Consider the following 26,058-nt stretch of genomic DNA (forward strand, 5'->3'; position numbering starts at 1 on the left):
CCACATCCATCAAAGTTTTACTTGCACATCCACTAATATCATTTATTGTATCAGTTGCTCCCGATGCGGTCTCCTCTACATTGGGGAGACTGGGCGTCTCCTAGCAGAGCGCTTTAGGGAACATCTCCGGGACACCCGCACCAATCAACCACACCGCCCCGTGGCCCAACATTTCAACTCCCCCTCCCACTCTGCAGAGGACATGGAGGTCCTGGGCCTCCTTCACCGCCGCTCCCTCACCACCAGACGCCTGGAGGAAGAACGCCTCATCTTCCGCCTCGGAACACTTCAACCCCAGGGCATCAATGTGGACTTCAACAGTTTCCTCATTTCCCCTTCCCCTACCTCACCCTAGTTCTAAACTCCCAGCTCAGTAACTGTCCCCATGACATGTCCGGACTTGTCCTACCTGCCTATCTTCTTTTCCACCTATCCACTCCACCCTCTGCTCCTTGACCTATCACCTTCATCCCCTCCCCCACTCACCCATTGTACTCTATGCTACTTTCTCCCCACCCCCACCCTCCTCTAGCTTATCTCTCCACGCTTCAGGCTCACTGCCTTTATTCCTGATGAAGGGCTTTTGCCCGAAACGTTGATTTCGAAGCTGCCTGAACTGCTGTGTTCTTCCAGCACCACTAATCCAGAATAAGAAAAGCGTATGCCTGGACTCAGTCCAATCTGCAGTTAACTCTGGTGTTGAATTTTTTTTTCTCAAAGGAGAGAAGAAGGCCAAGAGGATATTGGATAGGAGTTTTCAAAAGCATGAGGGTCTGTGCAGAATAGATAGGGAGAAACCATTCCACCTCTCAGCAAGCCACAAATATTGGAGATCTCAGCAGGGCCGACAGCATCCGTGGAGAAAGAGTGAGCTAACATTTCGAGTTAAATGAGTCTTCATCAGAGCTGAAGTGAAGTGTGGAGGTGGTAGCATTTATGCTATATTTTGGCGGAGGGTGGTCGTAGGATATAGAGTGCTGGTGGATAAAAGATGTTGATCGTTCAGATTATGTAATCGCAAAGTGAGAATGACAGAACAATGGCATGTCTAACTGCCAGACTTGAAAGAGCATACAGTCTTCAGACCAGGCACTTTACAGCCTTCTGGACTTGAGTTCAACACCTTCAACTTGTGAACCGATTCCCATTTCATCCTTTCTTTTAGATTGTTACATTCCCTGTCACCCTGTCATCTCTGCCCTCCCCCCACTCCAGTGGGACTGTCTGCTGTCTTTCAAAGTCTGGCAGTTGACACACCATCATTCTGCCTTTCTCACATTCTGATCACATAATCTGAACTATCAACATCTTTTCTCCACCAACGCTGTACGTTCATGACCCCCAACCCCCTACTATAACAGAAATGTTGCCCACTCCACTTCAATTTTGATGAAGAGTCATGTGGACTTGAAATGTTAGCTTGCTTCCTGTCCATGGGTGCTGTCTGACCAGCTGTGATCTCCAGCATTTTTTTTCAGTGCAGATTCCAACATCTGCAGTAATTTGCTCTCACAGAAGTTTGGAAAGCAAGATATAAGGTAATTTGCAAAAGAAGGAAATGTGATGTAAGAAAACACTTTTTCGTTAAGTGGGTGGTTCAAATAGGAACACGTTGCTTGGTGGAGACATGTTCAATTGCAGTATTCAAAGAGCATTATATGATTATTTAAATAGAAACAAGTTTCAGAATAATGGAAAAATTGCTGTTCTCCTGCCTAAGACATAATGGTTATTCAGGGACATGATTGGCCATATGACCTCTTTCTGTACCATAACAATTCTGTGATTCTCTGAATCCAGTTGTCCTGTTTCATGTTTGAGGTGAAAGGGAATGTGACTATTTTGGAGCCAAATGAAAAGCATGACCTCAAGAGTAATGATCTGTGGATTAACATCAAAATTATGTGCAAATTGACATAGAGGTAGATAAGTCAGAAGCATTAGGCTGATGTGGATAAGAAGAATTATTTTTTGGAGAACATAAGTACAGTAGCAGGATAGGAAGGAACTAGACTTGAATGGAATTAAGACCAGTGTCAAAAGGATGTAAAACTAGGAGCTGGAGTAGGCAATTCACTCCCACAAGCCTGCCCTGCCATTTAATATGACCATAGCTAATCTCATATCAGCCTGAACTCCACTTTCATCTCCCTTTAACCCATTACTAATTAATAATCTGTCTGCCTCCTCAAATTCAGTCAGTGTCCTCACATCCACCACACTCTTGGGGTAGTGAATTCCACAGATTCAGAACCTTTTCAGAGAAGTAATCCCTCCTTTTTGTCACCTTTACACCGAAAACTTTGAGTTCTCATTCTAGATTGCCCAGAGGGAAATATCTCTTCTACATCTACTTTGCCAATCCCGATAGAATCATATATACCTTAATTAGATCTCCTCTTATCTTCTGAACCCTAGCAAATATAGGCCTGAACTTTCCTCATAAAATGAGCATTTCTCCTCTAGAATTAATCACATGAACCTTCCCTGAACTGCCTCCAATGCAATTACATCCTTCCTCAAGTAAGGGGACCAAAACTGTATGCTGTACTTCAGATATGATTTCACTAGTGCCTTTGTACATTTGTAACAACACTTCCCTACTTTCATACTCCATTCCTTCAGCAATAAATGCTAAAATTCCATTTATTATTATTCTTGCTACTCTTTCTGTGAATGAGCTTTCTGACGTTCTGCAATTTGCAAGTTTCCCAACAGGAAGTATATTTAGAGAGGTGGCAAAGGCTTCAAACGGTTAAGACCATGGTAGGTGAAATCTGTAAGAGATGAAATGTCTGACTAGGTGGGCCTTGAATAGTGTGAATTGATAGACATAAGTGACCAGGTATTACAGACCAGTTATAGAAATGTGAAAGCGTTAGTTAAAAATAAACTGAAAAAAACTGCAATTAAAAATAATTTAAACTATCTGTATTGCAGTACACCCAAGATCCCTAATAATACAGAAGAACTGAAGATAGTTTGATGTGAAGTTCCAGATATAGTCGTCATTACTGAGAAATGGCACGAAAAATCAAGACTGGATATTAATCATTGTAGATTATCCTTTATTTAGAAAAGGTAAAGAGAGGTCAGCAGGTAGGAGGAGTAGCTGTATAATGGCAGTGGAATAACCAGACAACTTGAGGTAGAAATAGAATCTATGTAAATAGAGATTAAAAAAGAAATCAATTACACTAATCAGGATACTTATAGTGGAAGAGAGGAGGCAGATGAAATATGCAAACAAATTAGGAAAATAAATAAAAGGATATGAGCAATAACCTTGGTAAATTTGTTAATTGGTCAGTTGAGTTGGAAAAAGGAAATAAGGAAGGGAGTTCCTTCGATGTGTACAGGGCTGATTTTAACCTGTGATGTAAAAAGTCAAACAAGGCAGGATCTACTACTGAATCAAGTAAAAACGAAAGAACTAGAGAAGATAAAAAAAATGGAACATTGAGTAATAATGGCTGTAATACTCTACAATTTATGATCATTGAGAAGAATATGACCAAGTTTAAGGAATTAAAATGAAGAAAAACTAATTTTATGAAGCTGAAGGAGCAGTGCAGGAGTATAACAAAGGAGACGACGGAGGGAACCTAAAAGAACTACAGATGCAGTAACTCAGAAACATAAACAGAAATTGGTGCGAAAGCTCAGCAGGTGTGGCAACATTTGTGGAGAAAATTCAGAGTTAATGTTCCAGTTCCGAGGAAGGGTCATTCGACCCAGAATTTCTGTTCATGTTTCTGAGAATACAAAGAGATTAGGAGTGTGGAACTCGCACCAAAGGGAATGGTGTTGATGGATTTAAGGGGAGACCAGAAAAGCATGTGAGAGGGAATTAAAGAAAGAGAGTTTATGATGATAGAGTAGGACAAACAAGGTTGAGGAAGACATATATGAACCATAAACTTGACTGCTGGGCCAAATGGCCTGTTTTTATAGTTGCATGTTCTACTTTGATTAGGCCATAACTTGACTACTATGTTCATTTTTGATCAGGCAATGTTTCAAGACAAAATTGCACACAAAGGGAACAGGTACAGTGTTTTCAAAGTAAATTCAGAACTAATATAAGGTGACAGTTCATGCAGAGTGATTAACATTTGGTGCAGTCTTCTGGATAAGATATTGGAGGCAAAGTTTCTGGGTGTGTTGAAGACTGAATTTGATGATATGGTAAAGATACTGTAATTTAGTTGGAAAGGATAAATTTACAACATTTAAGAGGCATCTGGATAGACAACTGAATAGGAAGGTTTTAGAGGATATGGGCCAAATGCTGGTGAATGCAACTAATTCAGTATAGGATAGCTGGTCAGTGTGGACGAGTTGCGCTGCAGGGTCTGTTTCCATGCTCTGGAGCTCTATGACTTGATGAGCTCTATGATAGACGAAGTATGTTTCTTATCAGGGTGATGCATGCCTTGCATTCACTGCCCAAAAGGGTGGCAGAAGAGGGAACCCTCAAGACATTAATGAAGTATTTAGATGAACACTCGAAATGCTGTAACATACAAGGGTGTGGGGCAAGTGTTGGAAAATGGGATTAGAATGAGTGTATGCTTGATGACTGGTGTGGACACAATGAGCCAAAGGGCCATTTTCTATGCTGCAAAAGCTCTTTGACTCAATGTACTGACCTTTGCGATATATACCATACTATTCTCAGATTTAGTAATTATTTAATAGCAAGATTGTGTTAGCACCGAAGCCATTTTGCTTTGTGAAAGTTGCTATTTAAATGCAATCTATCAATTAGTTTTGTTTCTTCGCTTAAAGAATCCTTCTGAATTTGTAAGATTGGTGACACCTCAAAATCACTGCCTGTTTAAAGTATTTCACTCATGAAGTTACAACAAATACAGCACTACATAATATTTTTTGAGCATATATTGTTGAAACCAGCTATAAAATATTTGTGAGGCTCAATTGACTGCTGTGATCAAATGTAACAATAATACAAATACTTCCCAGTAAGCTTACAAATGGTAGGATCTCATGCACTTCCCGAGAAACAAAGCAATGAGGTAGTATGAGTGAGAAGGAGAAATGACAGTTTCCTCATGGCAGATTGAAAATAAGGAAGCAAATTGGTAGTTCTTGATGTCGAGCAGCGAGAGCTACAATTATTGCATTAACATGTATACTTATTAAACCACTTGTTGACCAGATAATTTATAACTTTATGGTGAGATCGAGAGCAAGTGAAAACCATGTGGCTTCAGATTCATGACTAGCTAAAGATAGCGTGCAACAGGCAGGATAATAGTCTTCCTGATTTATTTGGAGTGAATAGGAGCTGCTTTTCTTGCAGAGGGAAATTTATTGGACCCTGGATGAAGAGACTGAGCAGTTGATTTGAGCTCATGTGGTTACTGAAAAGAGGGTTAAGATCAACTAGGAGAAAGTGAGGACTGCAGATGCTGGAGACCAGAGCTGAAAAATGTGATGCTGGAAAGAGGGACTGTGTGTAGCTATTCATGGGAGGGGTGGGAGGGCAGGTGACAGAGCAGGTGACAGATATTTAGAAATTAGGGGCGTGGTTTTGTGAGAAAGAAGGTTGGAAGAATTTGAAAAGTCCTGGCTGCCCTAAGAAGGGTTGCAGGGAGCAGAGAGGGAGGGAATGAATATGAATAGCAGAGGCAAAAGAAACTTGAACAAAGCTATTCCATTGTTTCATTTTAGCATTTCATCCACAGAAGAAGTTTTAATTTCTCTCAGGATATGCTTGGAACCATTTTGAAAATTTTGAACTGTAACTTACGATGGATTTCATTGTTTTAAAAGTACTTAAAAATAATTGCACTCAGGAACAGAAGTGAAGCTGCTATCTTTCTACTTTGTGAAAAACAGTAATTAGTTACGTAATTCCAGTGGTTGTTTAAATTTTTGCTTACAAGGCTAATTTCACAATTTTACTTCAGCTGATGTTTATTGGTGTTCTGCACTGCTCCAAGCCCGTGCTTCAATAATACGCGTGGCTTGTGTGAATAACAACATTCATTGATCTGCTGTGCCAAGAGGTCAGGAGCAGTGATCAACATCCTACCATCTTAAAGTTCAGCTCTATTTTTACAAAGAATATTTGATTTATGAGCCAGTCTCACATCGAATCAAAAAATTGTCTCTCCAAAAATGTATTTATTTTGCAGGAGGAGAATATGAAACAACAATGTATTCCATCCACTTCAATGTGTATGGAGCCTTGTTTAAATGTATATTGGCTTCAAAAATATGTAACTGTGTTCTTTTTTTCTGTTGGACCCATCAATTTTAAATGCATTTTTATAAAGAACTGGGTTAAATGATTCATAAAATGATACAATGCAGAAGGAAGCCATTCAATCCAATTCAGACAAGACATGTTGGTTGCAGGGTGGTAGTTTTTGGCATGAATACTGACAATGTCTTTGGCAAATCTCATTGCTAAAAGACCCACCTTTTTAAAGTGCCTCGTAAATGGGTTGAATGGATGACCAATGAAGATGATCCATATCTCTATAAAAGATTAACATGGTCACTGATGTCTTCTCAGGGCATGGTACCTGAGGTGAGAGAGAGCTTTGCACAATCTCAAACTCTTCACTCAGCATCCTGCCTGCAGAAGGAATCAGTGCATGTTATCCCACATGATGATCCTTACCCCCATTTTCAGACCTTGTGCAATTTCTTACATTCCATATCCACCTGATAACGATTCAGCACTTACTCAGCCACAGTGTACTGCATTTACTGAAGTATACAAAACTGCCATTGTGAAGTGCAATAATAAGATTCAAACTCTGCTCGAGTTTAACACCTCAATTTTTCTATTTTCTGTCACCAGCTCCTTTTACATACACCTCCCAACAAGAGAATCAGCAATCACATGATTATGTTTGAAAATAGCTCTGCTGAAGGTTAACATGTCCTTTGAGACATTTTCAGTATTCATGTCAAAATCCACCACTGAAACCAACCTGTCTTTTCTGAATTGCTTTGCTGATTGTCCAACATTCACTTCATTGTGCTTATTTAATGCACAAAGCTAGTATTTTGTTCAGGACCTGAACAAGGCAATATTGGCACATTACAAAATCACAGGTATAATCTTTTCCAGAGGACCATGTTTTCTGTTGTGACTGAAGTCCTTGCACGGTAAAAATTGCATCTTTATATTTTTGTCCTTTTTAGAACTGTTGTCTGAAATGTAAAAGAACTGTTTTAAAACCAGTGACCTCGAAGGGTAGCTACATCTTTTGAATGCAAGGAATTTGATACTTATTTTAAATCCTGTTTGTATAGCTGTGAGTAGTAATGTGCAGATAAACTGGAACAGAGAGGTTATTTATGAATGAAGCTTTTAAGTGTGAACCAGGGGCCAGTTATCAATGGTAAAGATCCTCTGTCTGCCAACAACTATGTGATTCGTTGTCTTGTAGAGTTTACTTAATTTAGTTTGAACCTAATTACCTGTAATAAGTGTTAAGTACAGACACCGTCCCTACTTTCTATCAGTCAAAATCAGAAACTCAGGTTGAGGGGGGATTTTGCATTTTTCTTTTCAGAGTTTTAACTATTGAGGTATCTCCAGGAATAGCAGGGCTTGATTTCCAGTAAGTTACCCCATTAAATCAAGATTGTACACTCAGTTAGAAAGTGGAGATGGATACTATTATTTGCTGTGGTATGACAAGCAACTAGCATTCCAATTGTACTATGGCTTATTTTTGGTAGGTTGTTGGTGTTGTCTCCTGATGTACAGGCCCATGGCACCATATATCAAAACATGTTTAATTGGTGAGAGGTGATTTCCTTGTGCTCGTGAATCAATTAGTGCCTGAACAATGAACACTGCATTGGAATGCTAGCCACTCATCTTTTATCTCCATTTTTCACATGTAGCAATGCCCTTAAGTTTTCTGCTTGTTTGCTCTGGTTTTTCACATGCTTGTATGTAAAAAAAAGAGGCAACAAAACAAATTTCATGAAAATAAACATAGGCATCTTCTCCATATGCGTTTTCTGCTGCATAAAAATGCCAGGTTAAGCTCAAATGTAGAGTATTCTCAGAAAAACCTGGTGTTTCTGCTGCTTGGATACTGAGGCCAGACTCAAAGGACAGGGAAGAGTATTTTTATTAGGGCTTTCTTCTTTTTGGCTTGTTAATAAAATATGTTTTACAACTTGAGGTTATTGGCCAATGTGCAATAATCATTTCTGTCACAGATAACCATGGTGACAGAGGAGTGCCAGTGAGTGTTGCGTATTTGGATTTCAAAGAGGCATTTAATAAATATTACATAAAAGCTTAATGCACAGAATAGGAGCTCCTGGTTTGGAGATGATAACATACCACGAATAAAGAATTGGCTAAATAATAGGAAATAGAGATGCGATAGATGGACTATTTTCAGGTTTGCAACCTGTACTAAGTGGATTTCAACAAGAATTGGGTGTGGCCTCTGCTGTTTATGATCTGTATTAATGATTTGGATGAAGGGACTCAAAGTATAGAGTCCAAGTTTGCAGATGATTCAGATGAATAGAGAGGAGTTAGAAAACAATTTGTGAGGAAGATACAAAGTGTTTGCAAAGGGATATAGGTTATGCAATTGGACAAAAAGAAACTGGCAGGTGGGGTATAGTATATGGGAAAATGTGAGGTTGTCCATTTTGATAGGAAGAATAGAAAATAATATTATTAAAATGGAGAGAAACTTCTGAATGCAGAGTTGATAGAAATCTCACAAATATTCTCGCAAATGAATCACAAAAAGTTAGTACAGTAGTCCCCCCGTACTCACGGGGGATACAGTCCAGGACCTACTGCAGAAAGGAGCGGCCCCATTCATTTCAATGGGAAATGTACCTTCCTGGCAGCCGCCTAATCCTTGGTTCCCTGTAATATATTTGAGGCGCGATAATCATTTTCCATGGATATGGCGGAGGGGGTGGAGTCGTCCTGTATTATGATGGAAGATGTTACATACATCCATATATATTAATTTATTTTTGAAATTAGATTTTGCACCGGTGGAATTTGGATTTAGTCTATGTATGTGAAGTGTTTATGATTAACTTGTAATTATTTCTGTAGCCATGATAATTTCTGATATAAAACAGCGTTACAGCGAGAGATTTGCAAAGTCGTAACGGGAGTTTATTTACATTGGGAGAGTTTATAAGTGAACAAAGCATACAGTATACTGCGTTAAACTAGGAGATTTTAGAGTGGCTTTTCAGCTTGGGGAAAACACCCATAACTTGACAAAAAGCCTTTGAGTCCCAATAGGCAGTTTACAGAAGTCTTACTGAAGCTGAATAAGTGCCCCTGAGAGAGAGAAGTGGTTTAGGGACAGTTTAAGAAAGTATTTACCTTAGTGTAGTGAATTTAATTTGAAATTTCAAGGCCCAGAAATGTGTGATTAAAACCCTGAAGGGGTTACATAAAACTAAGAAAATCTTAGCTCAGTCACATGACACACCAAAGTAAAATCTATCTGATTCTCATGACTGGAAATTCAAACCACAATTAAGTCAAATCCTATGTGGGAAAGAGAACATAACTCTGTCTGGTGGTGTGTACTATAATAGTGTTTTTCAACTGGTGTGTTATGGCATACTAAGTGAAAAGTATGCCTTGAAATTTTTGGGAAGCAGTACCACTTGAGTGTTGAGGTTGCGTCCATGTTTCCGATCTCCTCCACAGTTTCAGTGTCTATTATTGAAGGCAATATCAGCTGACACCAGGTGCCCCCATCAAATATGGCTGCGCAAGCCTCCAGAGCCACACACGCATAGACTTCTGATACCGGAAACAAATTAGGTATGCCATGGAATTGTTTACGTCATTGAAGTATACCTTACTGCTGTAAAGGTTGGGAACTACTACTCTAATAGGATCCTGTTGGGAATAATGGGATTAAGATTTTACCATATGTATGGAAATGTTTAAACACATGTGTAAACAATTTGATTTATTTTCTCTTAGTTTATTTTACATAATAAACTTTTGTTTTATTGTTAAAACCAAATCTGCTGCATTGCATGCTTGTGTTTCACTGAAGGACTCTTAAAAACAAAACAAGACCTATCAAGCCAGGTTTCAGTTTAGGATCAGATATGTTGAGTAATAACATTAACTGCAATCATAACATCATGCAGTTGCAGCAAGTAATTAGGATGACAAATGGAATGTTGGCCTTTATTGTGAGCAGAATAGTTGAGAATTCTTGCTATAGCAGTACAGGACATTGGTGAGATGACGCCAAGAGTATTGTATGACATTTTAACTCCTTATTTAAAGAAGGTTATGTTTGCATTGGAAGCAGTTCAGAGAAAGTTCACTAGACAGGTTCCTAAGATGGAAAGGTTGTCTTGTAAAGAAAATTTGAATGGCTTGGGCCTACTTATACTTCATGGAATTTTTAAAAATGAAAGGTGATCATATTGCAACATTTAGCTATCTCAGAATGCTTGGCAATGCAGATGTTGGGAGAATGTTTCCCCTCAAGAGGGAATTTACAACAAGGAACACAATTTAAAAATACATCAGATAGGTATAAGAGCAGGAATTTCTTCTCAGAGTCAATAATCTTTAGAATTCTATTCCCAGAAAGCAGTGGAAGCTGAGTTAGACAGATGTTTGATCAACAGAGAAGTCCAGAATTATTGGATATCAGGGCAGCAGGAAGCAAAGTGCAGTTGGGGCACAATCAGATCAGCCATGATTTGATTGAGTGGCAGAGTAAGTTTTTATGGGGTGAAATGTTCCAGTCATGCTCCTAATTCTTATGTGGGGTGTGTTTGATAGGGTGGTTGGTTCTTGTGTCAGATGGCTTATTTCAGAACATATGAGAAACAATAACCCTAGTTACACATTGCATGCACCATTGTAGAATAGCAGTGAAATACTATGATTTCCACTTCAGCTCTCATTGAAGATTCAATTAAACTGCAGGTCATATGATTGTTGCTCCATACCCTTGAGTCAGTATCAGTTAGATTTGATGATATATAAACTATATTGGTGTTGTCATGATGCAGATCCTGATGATATCCTGTTATCAATTTTTAGCTACAGCATCTTTGCTGGAACTCTGCTCTCTCTTTCCTCTCTTGCACCTCCCATGTATATAATCATCCGTTGTACCTCCTAATAACTTAAAACAAAAATGTTATAATCAAGTGGACAATAAAGTTTGAAGATTTGAGACATGTTTGAACTGTTATGTTATGAGCATCAAGCCTGGCAGAAAAGCCATATTTTAATATTAATAATGGAAAGGTACTAGTGTACTTGTTTTTATGTTGGCAGATTGCAAAGCTAACGCACAACAACAGAACCTGAACTCATGAAGCTATTAGGAAGATGAGGGGGCCTTTTAGCACTTTGTGTCTGTCCCTACAAGTAACCCTTGACTTATCTGTTCTTCATTTCATTCACTATTACTGACTTTGATATGCATCTGTTAACACCCAGCAAAAACCTACTGACTTCAGACTTCAAAGTTTTAATTGAGCAAACATGCATATTCTTTTTGGAGGCAAGCGTAGTAGATTTTCACCATTGTTTGGATGTAAAATATTAAATGTTGCCAGTTCAGAACTTTCTGTGCTTTATGTTGTCGCTGATTATTGGAACCAACTTCATAATGAGATTGTAAGTAGATCTAAGTGATGGTAAACTTTTAGCAGTAATTGTTTTGAAAAGTTCAACTGTTTATAATAATAGGTTATTTACATGTTTGGGGGGAAGGTTTTTTTCAGATATTGAATATGCGTAAAGAAGTTACAGCAGTCGTATTTAGAGTCATAGAGATGTACAGCACGGAAACACACCCTTCGGTCCAACCCGTCCATGCCGACCAGATATCCCAACCCAATCTAGTCCCACCTGCCAGCACTCAGCCCATATCCCTCCAAACCCTTCCTATTCGTATACCCATTCAGATGCCTTTTAAATGTTGCAATTGTACCAGCCTCCACCACTTTCTCTGGCACCCCATTCCACACACACACCACCCTCTGCATGAAAAAGTTGCCCCTTATTTATCTTTCCCCTCTCAGCCTAAACCTATGCCCTCTAGTTCTCGTCTGCCCCACCTCAGGAAAATGACCTTGTCTGTTTACCCTATCAATGTCCCTCATGATTGTATACACCTTGATAAGGTCACTCCTCAGCCTCTGATGCTCTGGGGAAAACAACCCTAGCCTATTCAACCTCTCCCTATAACTCAAATCCTCCAACCCTGGCACCATTCTTGTAAATCTTTTCTGAACCCTTTCAAGTTTCACAGCATCCTTCTGATAGGAAGGAGACCAGAATTACATGCAGTATTTCAAACGTGGCCTAACCAATGTCCTGTACAGCCGCAACATGACCTCCCAACTCCTGTACTCAATACTCTGACCAATAAAGGAAAGCATACCAAACACCACCTTCACTATCCTATCTACCTATGACTCTACTTTCAAGGAGCTATGAACCTGCACTCCAAGGTCTCTTTGTTCAGCAACACTCCCTAGGACTTTATCATTAAGTGTATAAGCCCTGCTAAGATTTGTTTTCCGAAAATGCAGCACTTCGCATTTATCTAAATTAAATTCCATCTGCCACTCCTCAGCCCATTGGCTCATCTGATCAAGATCCCGTTGTACTCTGAAGTAACCTTCTTCGCTGTCCACTACACCTCCAATTTTGGTGTAATCTGCAAACTTACTAACTGTGTACCTCTTATGCTCACACCCAAATCGTTTATATAAAAAACGGAAAGTAGTGGACCTAACACTGATCCTTGTGGCACTCCAGTCTGCAAAACCACCCGACACCACAACCCTGTGTCTTCTACCTTTGAACCAGTTCTGTATCCAAGTGGCTAGTTCTCCCTGTATTCCATGAATTCTAACCTTGCTAACCAATCTCCCATGGGGAACCTTGTCGAATGCCTTACTGAAGTCACGAGATCAGATACAATATTAGGATATTCTAAACAAAGCATGTGTACGTCATTTCAAAGAAAGCATAAGTTTCAAAACAGTCACATTTGCTCATATCTCGTTCATGAGGTTTTTAAGTGAGATTTCATTTGCATATATTAACTCTAAATCTCCGCTCTCCCTATGAAATCTCTTCCTCAAAAGGCAAGGGAATTAGAATCTTTAAATACCTTTAAGGTAGATATCGATGGCTTCTTAATGAGCAAGGGGTTAAAATACTTTCAACTGTGAGAGGGACTGGTAGCCTAATCAGCTTAGTCATGATCTTATTGAATGACGGAGCAGCTAACAGAGACAAGAAATAAATGCTGCCAGCCAGTGACCCACAAGTGAATCAATTTTTTAAAATGGCTCAGGGGACTAATGACCTACTCCTGTTTCTAATTTGTGTTCCTCTGCTCGTTCAAGAACTATAGGTTATTTTGGATATTAGCAAGAAATTTGAAAATTTTGAGAACCTCATAGAACATACTATTGTTTAAAGTAATGGTTCTGAAGGAGTTATTCATGTTACCTTGGCTCCACCCATCCTACTGACATCACACAAAGTCTGCAAGTGGAAATGACAGGGAGCAGATGGATTTGTTTCAACTCTGTTAGATCCTGCATACTCTGGTCTCAATATATGACCAAATGAAGTTGAAACATTTGCTGTCCATGATCTCTCTGCTGCTGTGTCCAGGTCACTGACAGGGTTATTCATGATTGCTTCCTGATATAACTTATCATTGCTTACTTCTGAAACTAGGTTGGAAATTAAAATCAAATAAGTTATTTAATAATGCAATAAACCTTCTCGTCATCTAAGGATAGTGCTTCTATTTATTGCCAGTTCTCTAAGGTGGTGCATCCTCTATCATTGACACTATAGGCAAAGACAAACTGAAGACCAAGGAAGGTTGATGCCAAGGTATCTCAGGCAACCCTTATCCTGTACCACATACTGCTAGAAGTAGCAAATAGTACAAGCTACCAGGTATGATCACCTTGGAGAATGTCACTGGTGACTTACCTTTAAAAACTTTCTTGTTTCTTCTCCCAAATCCTGACTACCTTCTCCAGCTTATTTTCCTTTTATTACTTTGTTTCTCAACCTTGTTGATTTTAATCTTTTCACCTCTCTTTAAGTAATACTGGACAAATTTATGCTCTCTTGCCCTCCTCACATTTCTGCCAACAGAGAAACTATTTTAAGCACATCACAATAACCCCAACAATCTTAACCACTTCCTTGATCTCTGTACAGTTGTGTCTAGATCACTGACAAGGTCATCCACAATTGCTTCCTGATATAACTCAGTATTGCTCGCTCATCACTGCTTCTGTCTGAAACTAGGCTGGAAATTAAAATCAATGAAGTTATTTAACAATGCAGTTCAGTCCATGTAGCACAACTTGTATGCCATTTACAAGTTCACTGATGGCACCACCATAGTTGGTCAAATCTCAAATGGCGATGAAACAGACTACAGGTGGGAGGTGAAAGATCTGGAAAAATGGTCCACTGAGAACAACTTGCTTTCAATGCCGGCAAAACCAAGGAACTCATTATTGACTTTCGGCGGGATGTTACTCATGTCTCCCTGCACATCAACAGCACAGAGGTGGAACGAATGGAGAGTGGTCATTCACAGCAAGTTTCCTTGGACTCTTCATGTGGATGCACTGGTTACAACGGCCCAGCAACATCTCTTCTTCCTCAGGCAGCTGAGGAAATTTGGCATGACGGCAAATACACTTGCCAACTTTTATAGGTGCGCCATTGAGAGTATTCTTTCTGCATGTGTCACAACCTGGTATGGCAACTGTACCATTTAAGATCAGAGATGGTTACGGAGAATGGTGAACTTGGCCTGGAGAATCACAAAGGCCAACCTCCCGTCTATAGAATCCATCTGCCAGGCCCACTGTCAAGGAAAGGCTGCCAGTATGTTCAAAGATCCATCCCACCCTGGCAATGTTTTTCTAGAACCAAGGAGAAGGTTCAGAAGCCTGAACAAATGCACCAGCCAATTTCGAAACAGTTTCTACCCTACTGTTGTTAGAATACTGAATGGACTCACAAAAACTTAACATTCACCTGTACATGTGTTTTTGTTTTTGCCGCTGTTTACCTATAATTTACTTATGTATGCTACTTAATTATTTGATCTGCCTGTATTGCTTGCAAGACAAAGCTTTTCATTGTGCCTCGGTACATGTGACAATAAATTCAATTCAATTCAACTTCATAGTTTATGACAACACTTTCGTTATTGTTCAAAATGTTGACGGAGGTTATGAACTCTTAGTTCACTACACAGTCTATTTAATAAAGGCTTTGGAAACCTATACTTATAGATAAGTAGTTCAAGCATTGTACTGTACTTTGGCACAAACTGTAAGGTACTTTGAACAAGGGGACAGAATACCATTTTTGAACATTTTATATTGTTAATCAAGCCACAGCTGCCCATATTGTGAAATAATCACATACGCTGACAAATTGCAGTCCCAGCAGCAAGCCTAGGCATTAGACTTGCTTTTTTTTTCAGATTTTCCTCTTTGAATATCTTGACTTTGGTCTATATGGATAGATTTAGATAAAGAATATATTTATTTTAAGAAATTTACTCACTGAGATTTCTTGGCCATAGCTATGTCTTTATCATCAGCTATAAACCACAGTGACCCCTTTCTGGGAAGGGCATTGAAAAGAAGTTTCAGGTAATGATCTGAGTTCCACTATAATGTCACAATGACACCTGGACTAAGGCCCATCAATATAAAGCTTTGCATCACTGCAGTTCCAACAAAACTGAGCTTTTAAACAAGTAAGCAAAGGAAACGGTTTACTCGGAAATCACAAAGTAGACTCTGCTTATACTCTGATGCTCCCTCTTTCCCAAACATTCTGTTGATGGTCCCAGAGTATCACCAGACATTTTTGTTTCTAAAAATCATTCATCAACTATTCTCAAAACTACAGGAGAGTCTCATTCCTCATGAGAATCAGACTGTTCGATAATAGAACTCCGACATTTGAGACAGAAAGTTGTGGGTTCAAGTCATGGAGAGTACAGAATCTAGGCAGGGATTACAGCTTGTTAGCAAGAGAATGCTGCACTGTTGTGGCGATATTGTTCTTTGACATCCATAATTAAACATAGTCCATGAGGGGCTGTAGGCATCTTCTCTGTTCACTACAATTCTGCATACCACTGTCATGCCTCCTGTCTGATGTTGTTCACCTAGCCATTTTCCAACCTGGCCAGTCCTTTCCTCATGGTCAAACTTCCACAACATGTGACAACATTTAGCCCACTTGGTCCAAAGGTTGTACTTACTTAATTTCTTGCCTCCAGCTAAAATCCTGAAAGATATTGGGATTCTGATTTCCCAAGGACAGATTCCTTGGTTCTTCACTCTGGTCAGCTGAATCTAAAAGCCAGAGCCACATTTCAGTACCTGCAATCCACTTCTCATCAGCCTTATTCAAGATCCAGTTCTCACACTCACTCATTTTAATGACCCACACCAGGATTTTACAAATTGCTTTTTCAAGTCCACGTGCACTTTGAACAAGTTGTTAACTTATCTACTCAACTGGATGTGGCACATTCTGTCGCACTATTTTCAGCAAGAGCAGAGGCCTTCATTTTGTTGCCATGCCAATATTATCCCCAACAGTCATTTCTAAAATAGATTAGCTGGTAATTATTTTGTTGCAATTGGTTAGAGCTTTCTCTACACAAATTGAACAGTGGCTTGAAATTGGCAATAAAGTGCTTTTGGACATCATGAGCATGTAAAAAAACACTGTATAGATACAGTTTCTTTGATTTTTTTGATCTATGGTTTTTCATTAGAAGTTGCTGTTTTCTTCTATTGTTCTTGCTGCTGCTGCTTTAGTATTATTATAACTACTACATTTTCAGGTAAGTACAAATTTCAAGGCACTGGTTCAAAGCCACTTTTTAGTGTTATTTTAGCAACTTAAGTGTTTGCTTTGTGCTTTATGCCAGTTCAGGACAGTTGTTTCCTGAAGCTATTTGAGTACTCACATTCACCTAAACTAACCACCAATTTAAGATAATGAGTTGAACTCATAGCATGGCTCATTTACCTTTGTTAGAATCTACATGTATTTGTGCACAAGGATCTATTCTGTGCAAACAAAAGGAATATTTTCAAGCTGCGTGTCTGTTTTGAGTTACCCAGCAACTTAGGGGGGCCTATAGTTCTGTGTTTTCTCCATGGTAATGTCTCAGCCAATCATAGTCAACATGCCAACCAATCAGTACCCTTTTCTCCGGCGTATAAATTGTGATGGTTTGAATCTTGATGTTCTTGCATTTGCCCTTATCAGTGCAAGACTGACAGCTTTGACAATATCTTTTCTCAATGATATTCAAGTTCAGAAAACTGCATGAGCTAATTTCTTAGTTTTCTGCTGTTTGCTTAAAAATAAAAATGATTTTAAGTTTTGTGAACTTAATTTAGCTAACCAGTTTTTTTTTGCTCTTTGCACTCATTTTTTAAATGCATGGAAGATGGATTGTCTGATTTTGGAGATATTTTGAAATACTGCAATCTGAAAATATCTAACATTGTCAGGAACTATATTTTACTAAATCATTGAAAAAGATGCTTTTTTTGAAACAAATGGTTTTACAATTATTACAATTATCCGTCAAGTATCTGCATGATTGCTATGAATATTCTTTTAGTATTTAATCTATATTCAGGCTTGATTATCAATCTCCCAGAGATTTACATGGGATCAAGAGTATGACAGCTTTCAAAACCCTTGTGGATATGTACATTTGGTTCCTGGCTGCTTTCTTCCCTCAGCCACTACACAGTGCCACTCTCATCCACAAAGCTGTCAACCTCCAGCTCAATTCATCACCCTCTCTGTTCTGCGTTCATTGTCCTCTCCCTTAGTCTCTCCCTCTATTTAAACTGCTTAATCCATATTCAAAGCCACCTTCTTAGTGTTGCCATTTTATGTGACTTAGCTAGTCCAATATTTGTTTTTGTCACAAAACAGAAATTGCTGGAAAAGCTCAGCAGGTCTGTGGAGTTAATGTTTTGAATTGAGTAACCCTTCCTCAGAACTCATCAGGAATATCCTTCTTGTGTCTAAGCTGTCAAGTCCTTCTGACAATTTTAGAAGTTTCTATCTGATTGCACACTCCCCCCATATCCAACTGTTCTACAATCCAGTGAATACAATGCTAACCAACTCAATAGCACCTCATATGTCACTTCTGCCATTCAAGGAATCAACTTAGTAAACTTTCTTCTCACACACTAAATTGCAAGAAGAACCTTCCTCAGATAAGGAGGCTAAAACCGTGTGCACTATTCCAGGTGTGGTCTCAGCAGTGCCTCATATTTTAATAATTTCCTTGTATCACTCTTCATCCACATCTCCTTTCCACCTCCAATCTTACTTCCTTCTGTCTCCATCCCTGAAGAAAACTATCTCACAATTTTTTTAAAATCCCCTACTATGTAGCCTTTAGTCTTCACAATGTTTTGGCAATATGATTTGCTCTATGTGATTCTCACCTCCACCTCTGATCAGAAGCATTCAGGGATATTTGACGTTTCGGATAGACAGGAAGGAAGAAAAAAGTTTTGGGATGGCGCTGTTAATAAGAGGTGAAATGAGTACAGTTGTGAGAGATGATCTAGGCTCAGATGATGTATGGAGTAAATTATAGAAACATAGAATCATAGCAAATAAGACTAGGAGGAGGCCATTTGACCCTTTGAATCTGGTATGCCATTTTCAAGATCATGGCTGATCATCCAACTCAATAGCCTAATCCTGCTTTCTCCCCATAACTTTAAATCCCATTTGCCCCAAGTGCTATATCTAGCCACCCCCTGAATACATTCAATGTTTTGGCATAAACTACAACCTGAGGTAATGAATTTCACAGGCTCTGGGTGAAGGAACCTCTCCTCATCTCCATCCTAAATGGTCTACCCGGAATCCTCAGATTATGATCTTTGGTTCTGGACATACCCATCATCAGGAATATCCTCCCTGTGTCTAGTCCTGTTAGAATTTTATAAGTCTATATGAGATCCCCTCCATTCATCTGAACTCCAGTGAAAACAATCCGAACCTCATTGATCTCTCCTCCTACGTCAGTTTAAAAAAAAGCAAGAGAAAGAGGGAGTAGTGTATCGAGCACTAAATGGTAACTATACTCTAAGAAAGGGTATAAATCAACAATTAATTGGAGCATGTAGAAAGATTAGATAATTATGGATAACTTTAATCTTGTTGATTGGGTCAATCAATTTTGAAAGGTTAGCTACAACAATGAATTCATACAATGCATTAGGGATAGTTTCCTAGAGTAGTGTGTCGTGGAGCCAATCATGAGCAGGCTCTCTTGGAGCTGGTAATGGGTGATGAGGCAATAGGATCTAATAAATGACCTGACTCAAAGATTCTTGACAAGTTAATGATCATATATGATAGAATTTAATATTCTGTTTGAGAGTGAGAAACAACCATATTTAACTTAAATATAGGGAATTGCAACAGAATAAGGTCAGAGTTTGCTTAAAGTGGACGGGGCAGACAGATTAGCAGGAAAGAGGAAGCCAGCAGTAGCAGACATTTAAGAAGGTAGTTAATGATCCTTAGCAAAAATATATCCCAATAAAGAGAAAAGATTCTTAGAGAGGAATAAACCAATCATGGTTACCCAGGGAAGTTAAGGAAAGAAAAAGCGTATAAGGAGGCTAAAGTCAGTGATAGTCCCGAAGTCTGGGATAAAATCAGAATCAACCAAAGGAGGACTAAAAGATGATAAAGAGAGGAAATAACCTACACATTTTTGGGCGGTGGGAGAAAACCCATGGAGACAGAGGTGGCACAGTGGCTCAGTGGTTACCACTGCTGCCTCTTAGTTCCAGGAACACAGGTTCAGTTTCAGCCTTGGGTGACTGTATGTGTGGAGTGTGCATGTCCTCCCCACGTCTACATGAGTGTCTTCTGGGGGCTCTGGTTTTCTCTCAGAGTCCAAAGATGTGCAAGTTAGTTGAATTGGCCATGCTAACTTGCCCATATTGTCCAGGGATATGCAGGTTAGCCATGGGAAATGCAGGGTTATAGGGATAACTTGGTGGGGTGGGTCTGGGTGGGATGCTTTTTAGAGGGTCAGTGCTGATTCAATGGGCCAAATGGCCTGCTTTCACATTGTAGGGATTCTATGATAACTATATAAAAAGGAAGTGTGGGCCCCTTAGAAAATGAACGTGGGGGGATAGATTTAGAGACAAGGAAATGGCAGAGGAGTAAACAGATATTTTGCATCATTCTTTATGTTGAAAGATACTTCAAATAATACAAAAGAATACAGGAGGCAGAAGTAAGTACCATCACCGAGAGTAGAGAAGTAATATTAAACAAATTAATGGGATTAAAAACAGATAAGTCACTTGGGTCTAATGGCTTGCAACCTAGTATCCTAAATGAAGTAGCTACAGTGATAATGGATGTGGTGATTGTAGTTTTCCAAAAATCATTGAATTTAAGGAAGTCACAGAGTATTGGAAAACTGCCAATGTGACACCTCTGTTCAAAAGAGAGGGAGGCAAAAAGTGGGTAATTATAGGTTGATTAGCCTAATACCTATTCGAAAGATGTTGGAATAATTATTAAGTAAGTAATAGCAGCACATATGAAAAATCACAATCTAAAGAAGGACAGTCAGCATGGCTCATGAAAGGGAAACCATGCCTCAACCAGAGAGGATAGATGTGTTATATTTGAATTTCTGAAAAGTGTTCATAGGATACCTCACAAAAGGTGAGAGCCCATGGTGTTGAAGATATTATATTGGCATGGATAGAGAGTTGGCTAATGGGCAGGAAACAACAGATTGGTGTAAGGGTTCTTTTTCAGATTGAAGACTTGTAATCAGTGGGATCCCACAGGATCAGTGCTATGACCCCAACTGTGTACAGTAGATATTAATAACTTGAAAGAAGGAAGCAAATGTACTGTAGCCAGATTTGTAAATGAAACAATAAGTGGGAAGACAAATTATGAGAGGGATGCAAACAGTTTGCAGAGAGATATTGATAGGTTAAAGAAATGGGGAAAATATTAGCAAACAGAGTATAATTTGGAAAAATCTGGAATTATTCATTTCAGAAGGGAGAGCAAAAGAACAGTATTATTTAAATGGTGAAAAAACTTCAGAAAGCTGCAACACAAAGGGACTTGGAGATACTTGTGCATGAAATGCCGGAAGTTAGCACACAGGTGAAGCAGGTAATCAGAAAGGTTAATGGAATGTGGCATTTATTTCAACAGAGTTGGAATATAAGAGTAGAGAAGTCTTAAGTATTGTGAGTAGGTTTGGTCCCCATATTTTATTTCAGTAGAGACAGTTCAGAGAAGATCCACTAGGATAATCACTGGCATGGAGGGATTATCTTTTGTGAAATAGTTGAGCAGGTTGTGACTACTTATTTAGAAGAATGAGAAGTGATCTCTTTGAAAAATATCGGATTCTTAATGGGTTTGACAGGGTAAATGCTGAGGGGATATTTCCCCTCATGGAGAGTCTAGGAATTAGGGGGTGAGAAGTTAACTCACAGACTCTCCTGGACCAGTGGCATTGTCTCTACCACTGAACCAGGAGGCCTGGTTTCTAGCCCCACTTTCTTCAGAATTATGTAATTGCATCTCTGAACAGGTGGTTAGAAATTATCTCAGAAGCTCATAATTTTCCTCATTAACATTGAGACCATTCAGTTGATTGTTTTGGCCACTTTGTCCCTTTGCCATCAGCCAAGATGACCTTATGGTCTTGCTTTAAGGAACTACTGTCCTTAAACTAAAACTTTATGATGATTTGCTCCAAACTTCCCTCATTTCTAGTCTGAATTCATTGTGTTCGTGATCTGCATCCTGCTTCTTTGTCCTCATTTTTAGTAAATAGCTGACAATCCAGCATCCTTTGCCTGGCCTCCATGCTAGTTAATATTATTAATGGTCCTTCAGATATTGTTCCTATCTCCTTTAAAACTGCAGAGGTCACCCCTGTCCTTAAGAAAAAACAAGCAGCCCTTGACCCAACATCTTTGTAAAGTACTACACTATCTCCAGCACCCAGTTTTCTTTATTAGGTCATTGAGTATGTTGGTGGTTCCCAAATCCTTGCTAGTTTTTTCCAAAAACTCAACTTTGAGTCTCTTTGATTTCCACTATGTCACAATACCAAAATGTTTCTTATTCAAGTCTCAAATGATACCCTGTCTGACTGTGACAAAGGTAAATTATCCTTCCTCATATTTTACAGTTTTTGAACTTAGCTTTTTCCATTCTCACCTAATCACAGGCAGAATATAAGCTGCATTGACTTATTTTCTTGCTCCCATGCTATTAACCTTGAGGGGTCCCTTGAGAATGTTTCCTCTGCCCCCTTCAGTTTCGCAACTGCACACTGACCCTTGATGGTATCCAAAAACAGCTAGTTTCCACATATACATGATTGACAACTAGCAGAACCTTGCTTCCACCTCCACTGTCATTAAAAATAATAAATTGTTTATCCAATATGCAATACTAAATAAGCAGAAATTCCCATCAGTTAATTTATGGGAATACTAAATACATTGATGTTGGACCCACTATAAATTCCATTCCTAGTTATTGATTCCAGCCCTCTCCCTGGCAACTGTCTGAAAGTGAACCAGACTGTTCACAACTTTGGTATCAAATTTGATCCTGAGATGGACTTTTTATCACCTATTCACATCATCATGAAGATTGCCTATTTCTACCTCGAGAACACTTGCTTGAATCTATCTCTCCGTCAGCCTATCTGCTACTAAACCCTTCACCCCCATGCCTTTGTTACCTCAACTTTTGACTATTGGAGCATAATCCTGAACACCAAACTACCTTCTACTCTCCAAAAAAATGGTGATCTAATATTCTACTTTCCATGTTCTTTCTTGCACCAGGTCCCATTCACCCATTTAACCCTCTGCTTACTCTCCTGCACAAGCTTCAGATATGGTTATGTCTCAATTTTGAAACCACTTCATTATTGCTTTAAATCCATATCCTTGCCCATCCACATCTCTGTGTACTCTTCCAGCCCCACAATTCTGCAGGATGAAAGTACATTCATCAAATTTTGCAGTACAATTTTAATAGATTCACCACTGGTGGCCATATCTTCAACCGCATGGGCTCCAAAACCTTAAACTTGCTCTGTAAACTTCTCCAAATCTCTAGCCTTCTTTCCTCCTTTAAGATGCTCTTTATAACAACATTTTTAGTCAAGTGCCATCATTTTACCTTATGTGTCTCAATGTCAAAATTTAATTTATTGTTCGCCCTTGAAAGCACCTTGGGGTGTTTTATTTTGTTAGGTATTTTGTGTATATAAATTGTGGTTAGTAGAAGCTTAAATTTAACAAACAAGTTTCTAATGGGCCATGTTCTGGTAATCTGGATATGTGATTACTTAACCATTTAAAAACCTGTGTATATAAGGGCAGTGTGTCTGCTTATTTTGTATTTGTTAATTGCTTAAGTGTAGCTTCTGTGCTCAAGTATAATCTTGAACAAGCATATTTGTGAATTGTTACCTTTTTCCCCCCAGCTGATCAGATTCCATGGTATACATCTGCCTACATATGTTGTTGTGAACATTCTATTAGCATTTGGAAGACAATTAATCCATCTTTATTCTGAAGGTAACAAACAAATAAATACCTGTACTGTAATAAAAACAAAAATTGCTGGAGAAACACAGCAGGTCTTGCTGCATCTGTGGGAAGAAAACAGAGTTAATATTTTGAATCTGGTGGCACTTTATGAGAACTGATAGCAGCTAGGAAAAGGTGATATCTTGCTTTTGTTATGAGAGGGCAGAGGTGTGGAAAAAGATAGAGAGGATGTATTCTGATCACTTTAGCAATAGATTGCTTAATTCTGAAACAGAATGCTGGGAGTTAAGCCCATGTTAGCAACTCTGTTTGGCACACCTAGTTCCAAGTAACTGTCTAGAAATTCAAGAACTAATCAGCCCTGTTTTCTAAAAACATAGTGAACAGGAAATCTACTTCTTTAGTGGACAAGGAAATGCATGAGGATTGAACGAAGAGTATGTGAAAGGAAAGTATACATATTTTAAAAGTGTAGTCATGACACAAATTTGTCAATTGTACAAAACTCTTACATCCAAGCTGCAGTTATCTTTCAAGATATGGTTCATCCTCTTTCAGCCAGAAGTTGAAGAGTTTCATAATATTTTTATTAGTTGTTCCTATTCTGGGTTGCTTTTTCATTGCTTGACTGGTTAGTTCCATATGGCCATATGAAAGCAGAATCTTTCAGTTCAGGTAAGAGAAATAGTGTAAATTCTACCTGAATAGTGTCTCATAGTGTAGTGTTTCTCCATCAGTGGGATATGAAGGTCATCTAGTTGGGACCGCCAAGATTTACATGTTTACCAATGAAATGCAACCATAGGCTTCTCACTGATTATTAAATCATTGTCTAATTTTTTTTAACAACTTAGCGATAAAACATATTCTAGTGAAAATCATTGCAATTTTAATGCCCTACAAATTTCCATTCATGGTTAATACAATACTAAACTGCTTGTAAATATAAACGCACACTCCTTGGAAAAAATAGTGTTTTGTTTTTATCGTGGTGGGACCAGGGTTTTTTGACAAAATAGTTGCACGGAGGATGCAAAGGGCTGAGAATCAATATCCTAGTGGACAACCAAACGAACAGTAATATAGCCTTTGATATGACCTGTGTTCCACTTTGAGGTTGGAGTTGGGAAAATCATGAAAAACATAGGCTTGAGTGGGACATTCATGCTAGTTTTGACTGACTGGCTTGATGTATATTCTATGCGATACTATGCATTATAATGACATGGCAGTGTTTGAATTACTTGCCTCTGTTTAATAATGGGCTGGATGTTGTGGCAGTAGAACTTGCTGCTGACCTTGAAGAAAGCTGTCCATAAAGATCTAGTGATATCTGGCAAGGATTTCCTTTTTCTTAATGACAGTTTAAATATGTTCAAGTAAAGGTGATTTCTAGGCATCTGGCAGAAATGGTACCAACATTCAAGGTAAATAACCAAAGACGTTTAAGTATTTTCACAGATAGCAAATCAGAAAATTAAAAGGACTGATTATTCTTCACATTTAATTTAAATTTTCAGACAGCGAAATAAATGATTAGGATTCAAGTAGAGGTTAAGATGTGAAAAAGTTTAATTTAATAAAGAAACTATTTTCCAAGTACGTGGAGTTGTTTTCATCAAGGAGAAATGTAATATTTCATACATTGAAAGCTAGATTTTTATTTGGCTGGTGAGGATGATGAAATTTGTACACTGCTAAAAATTTGATTACACCTTAGTCAACAAGGTGTAATTTTTTAATGGATTTTTACAGCTAGGCTAACCACATAAAACTTGAAGTTAGTGTTACTTCAGCACTCATGAGTTTCACTGTGAGCTAGCTTTAATAAGCACCAGTTAGAGAAGCATAGAATCACTGGTGGTAGCTTTTAGATTTCTGTTATTCTGCATTTAGAATATATTTACGTTCTGTTTGCAGGTCACTGTTTGGACTTCAATAGTGCCTTAAATGCTGCATCAAAACCATATATAGTTATTCCATTTATCAATTTGGCAGTTTTTCTTTTAAGGTAAGCATTTGAAATTCAGTTTAATGCAAAATATTTAAAAATTGTTTTGTACTTTTTTTTCATAAATTCTCCATTTCAAGTGTGTTTTCCTACTTAGTAACTGGGATCAAGGAGCATGTTTTTCTTACAGATATGACTGGTTTAAGGAGACATGGTCTAATCTCATGTTGCCTGACATTGATGTCCTTCCTTCAAATGAGCAAGGAATCGCCTACCCAATGATATCTATTCTCCTTTTCCTATTTGGAACAGCTATTGCCTATTGGAATGGAATTTTCTTGCGTGTATTACTTAGGCAGCTTTCCTTCTTGTGGTCAATCTTTCAAAGGTAAGGCATCTCTTAATGTGTGCAC

At 38.6% G+C, this 26,058-nt stretch overlaps 1 protein-coding gene across 1 annotated transcript in view; it reads left to right on the plus strand.

Annotated features, from left to right (window-relative positions):
* pgap1 (post-GPI attachment to proteins inositol deacylase 1) overlaps positions 1-26,058 on the plus strand; it is a 170,875-nt gene that overhangs the window by 82,768 nt on the left and 62,049 nt on the right. The window contains exons 20-22 of the mRNA XM_072578291.1: positions 23,628-23,721; positions 25,615-25,705; positions 25,836-26,033. Of these exons, the coding sequence (XP_072434392.1) occupies positions 23,628-23,721; positions 25,615-25,705; positions 25,836-26,033 (383 nt within the window). The remainder of the gene's footprint in view (positions 1-23,627; positions 23,722-25,614; positions 25,706-25,835; positions 26,034-26,058) is intronic.

The sequence above is a fragment of the Chiloscyllium punctatum genome, chromosome 10, assembly GCF_047496795.1.
Source record: "Chiloscyllium punctatum isolate Juve2018m chromosome 10, sChiPun1.3, whole genome shotgun sequence".
Lineage (NCBI taxonomy): Eukaryota > Metazoa > Chordata > Chondrichthyes > Orectolobiformes > Hemiscylliidae > Chiloscyllium > Chiloscyllium punctatum.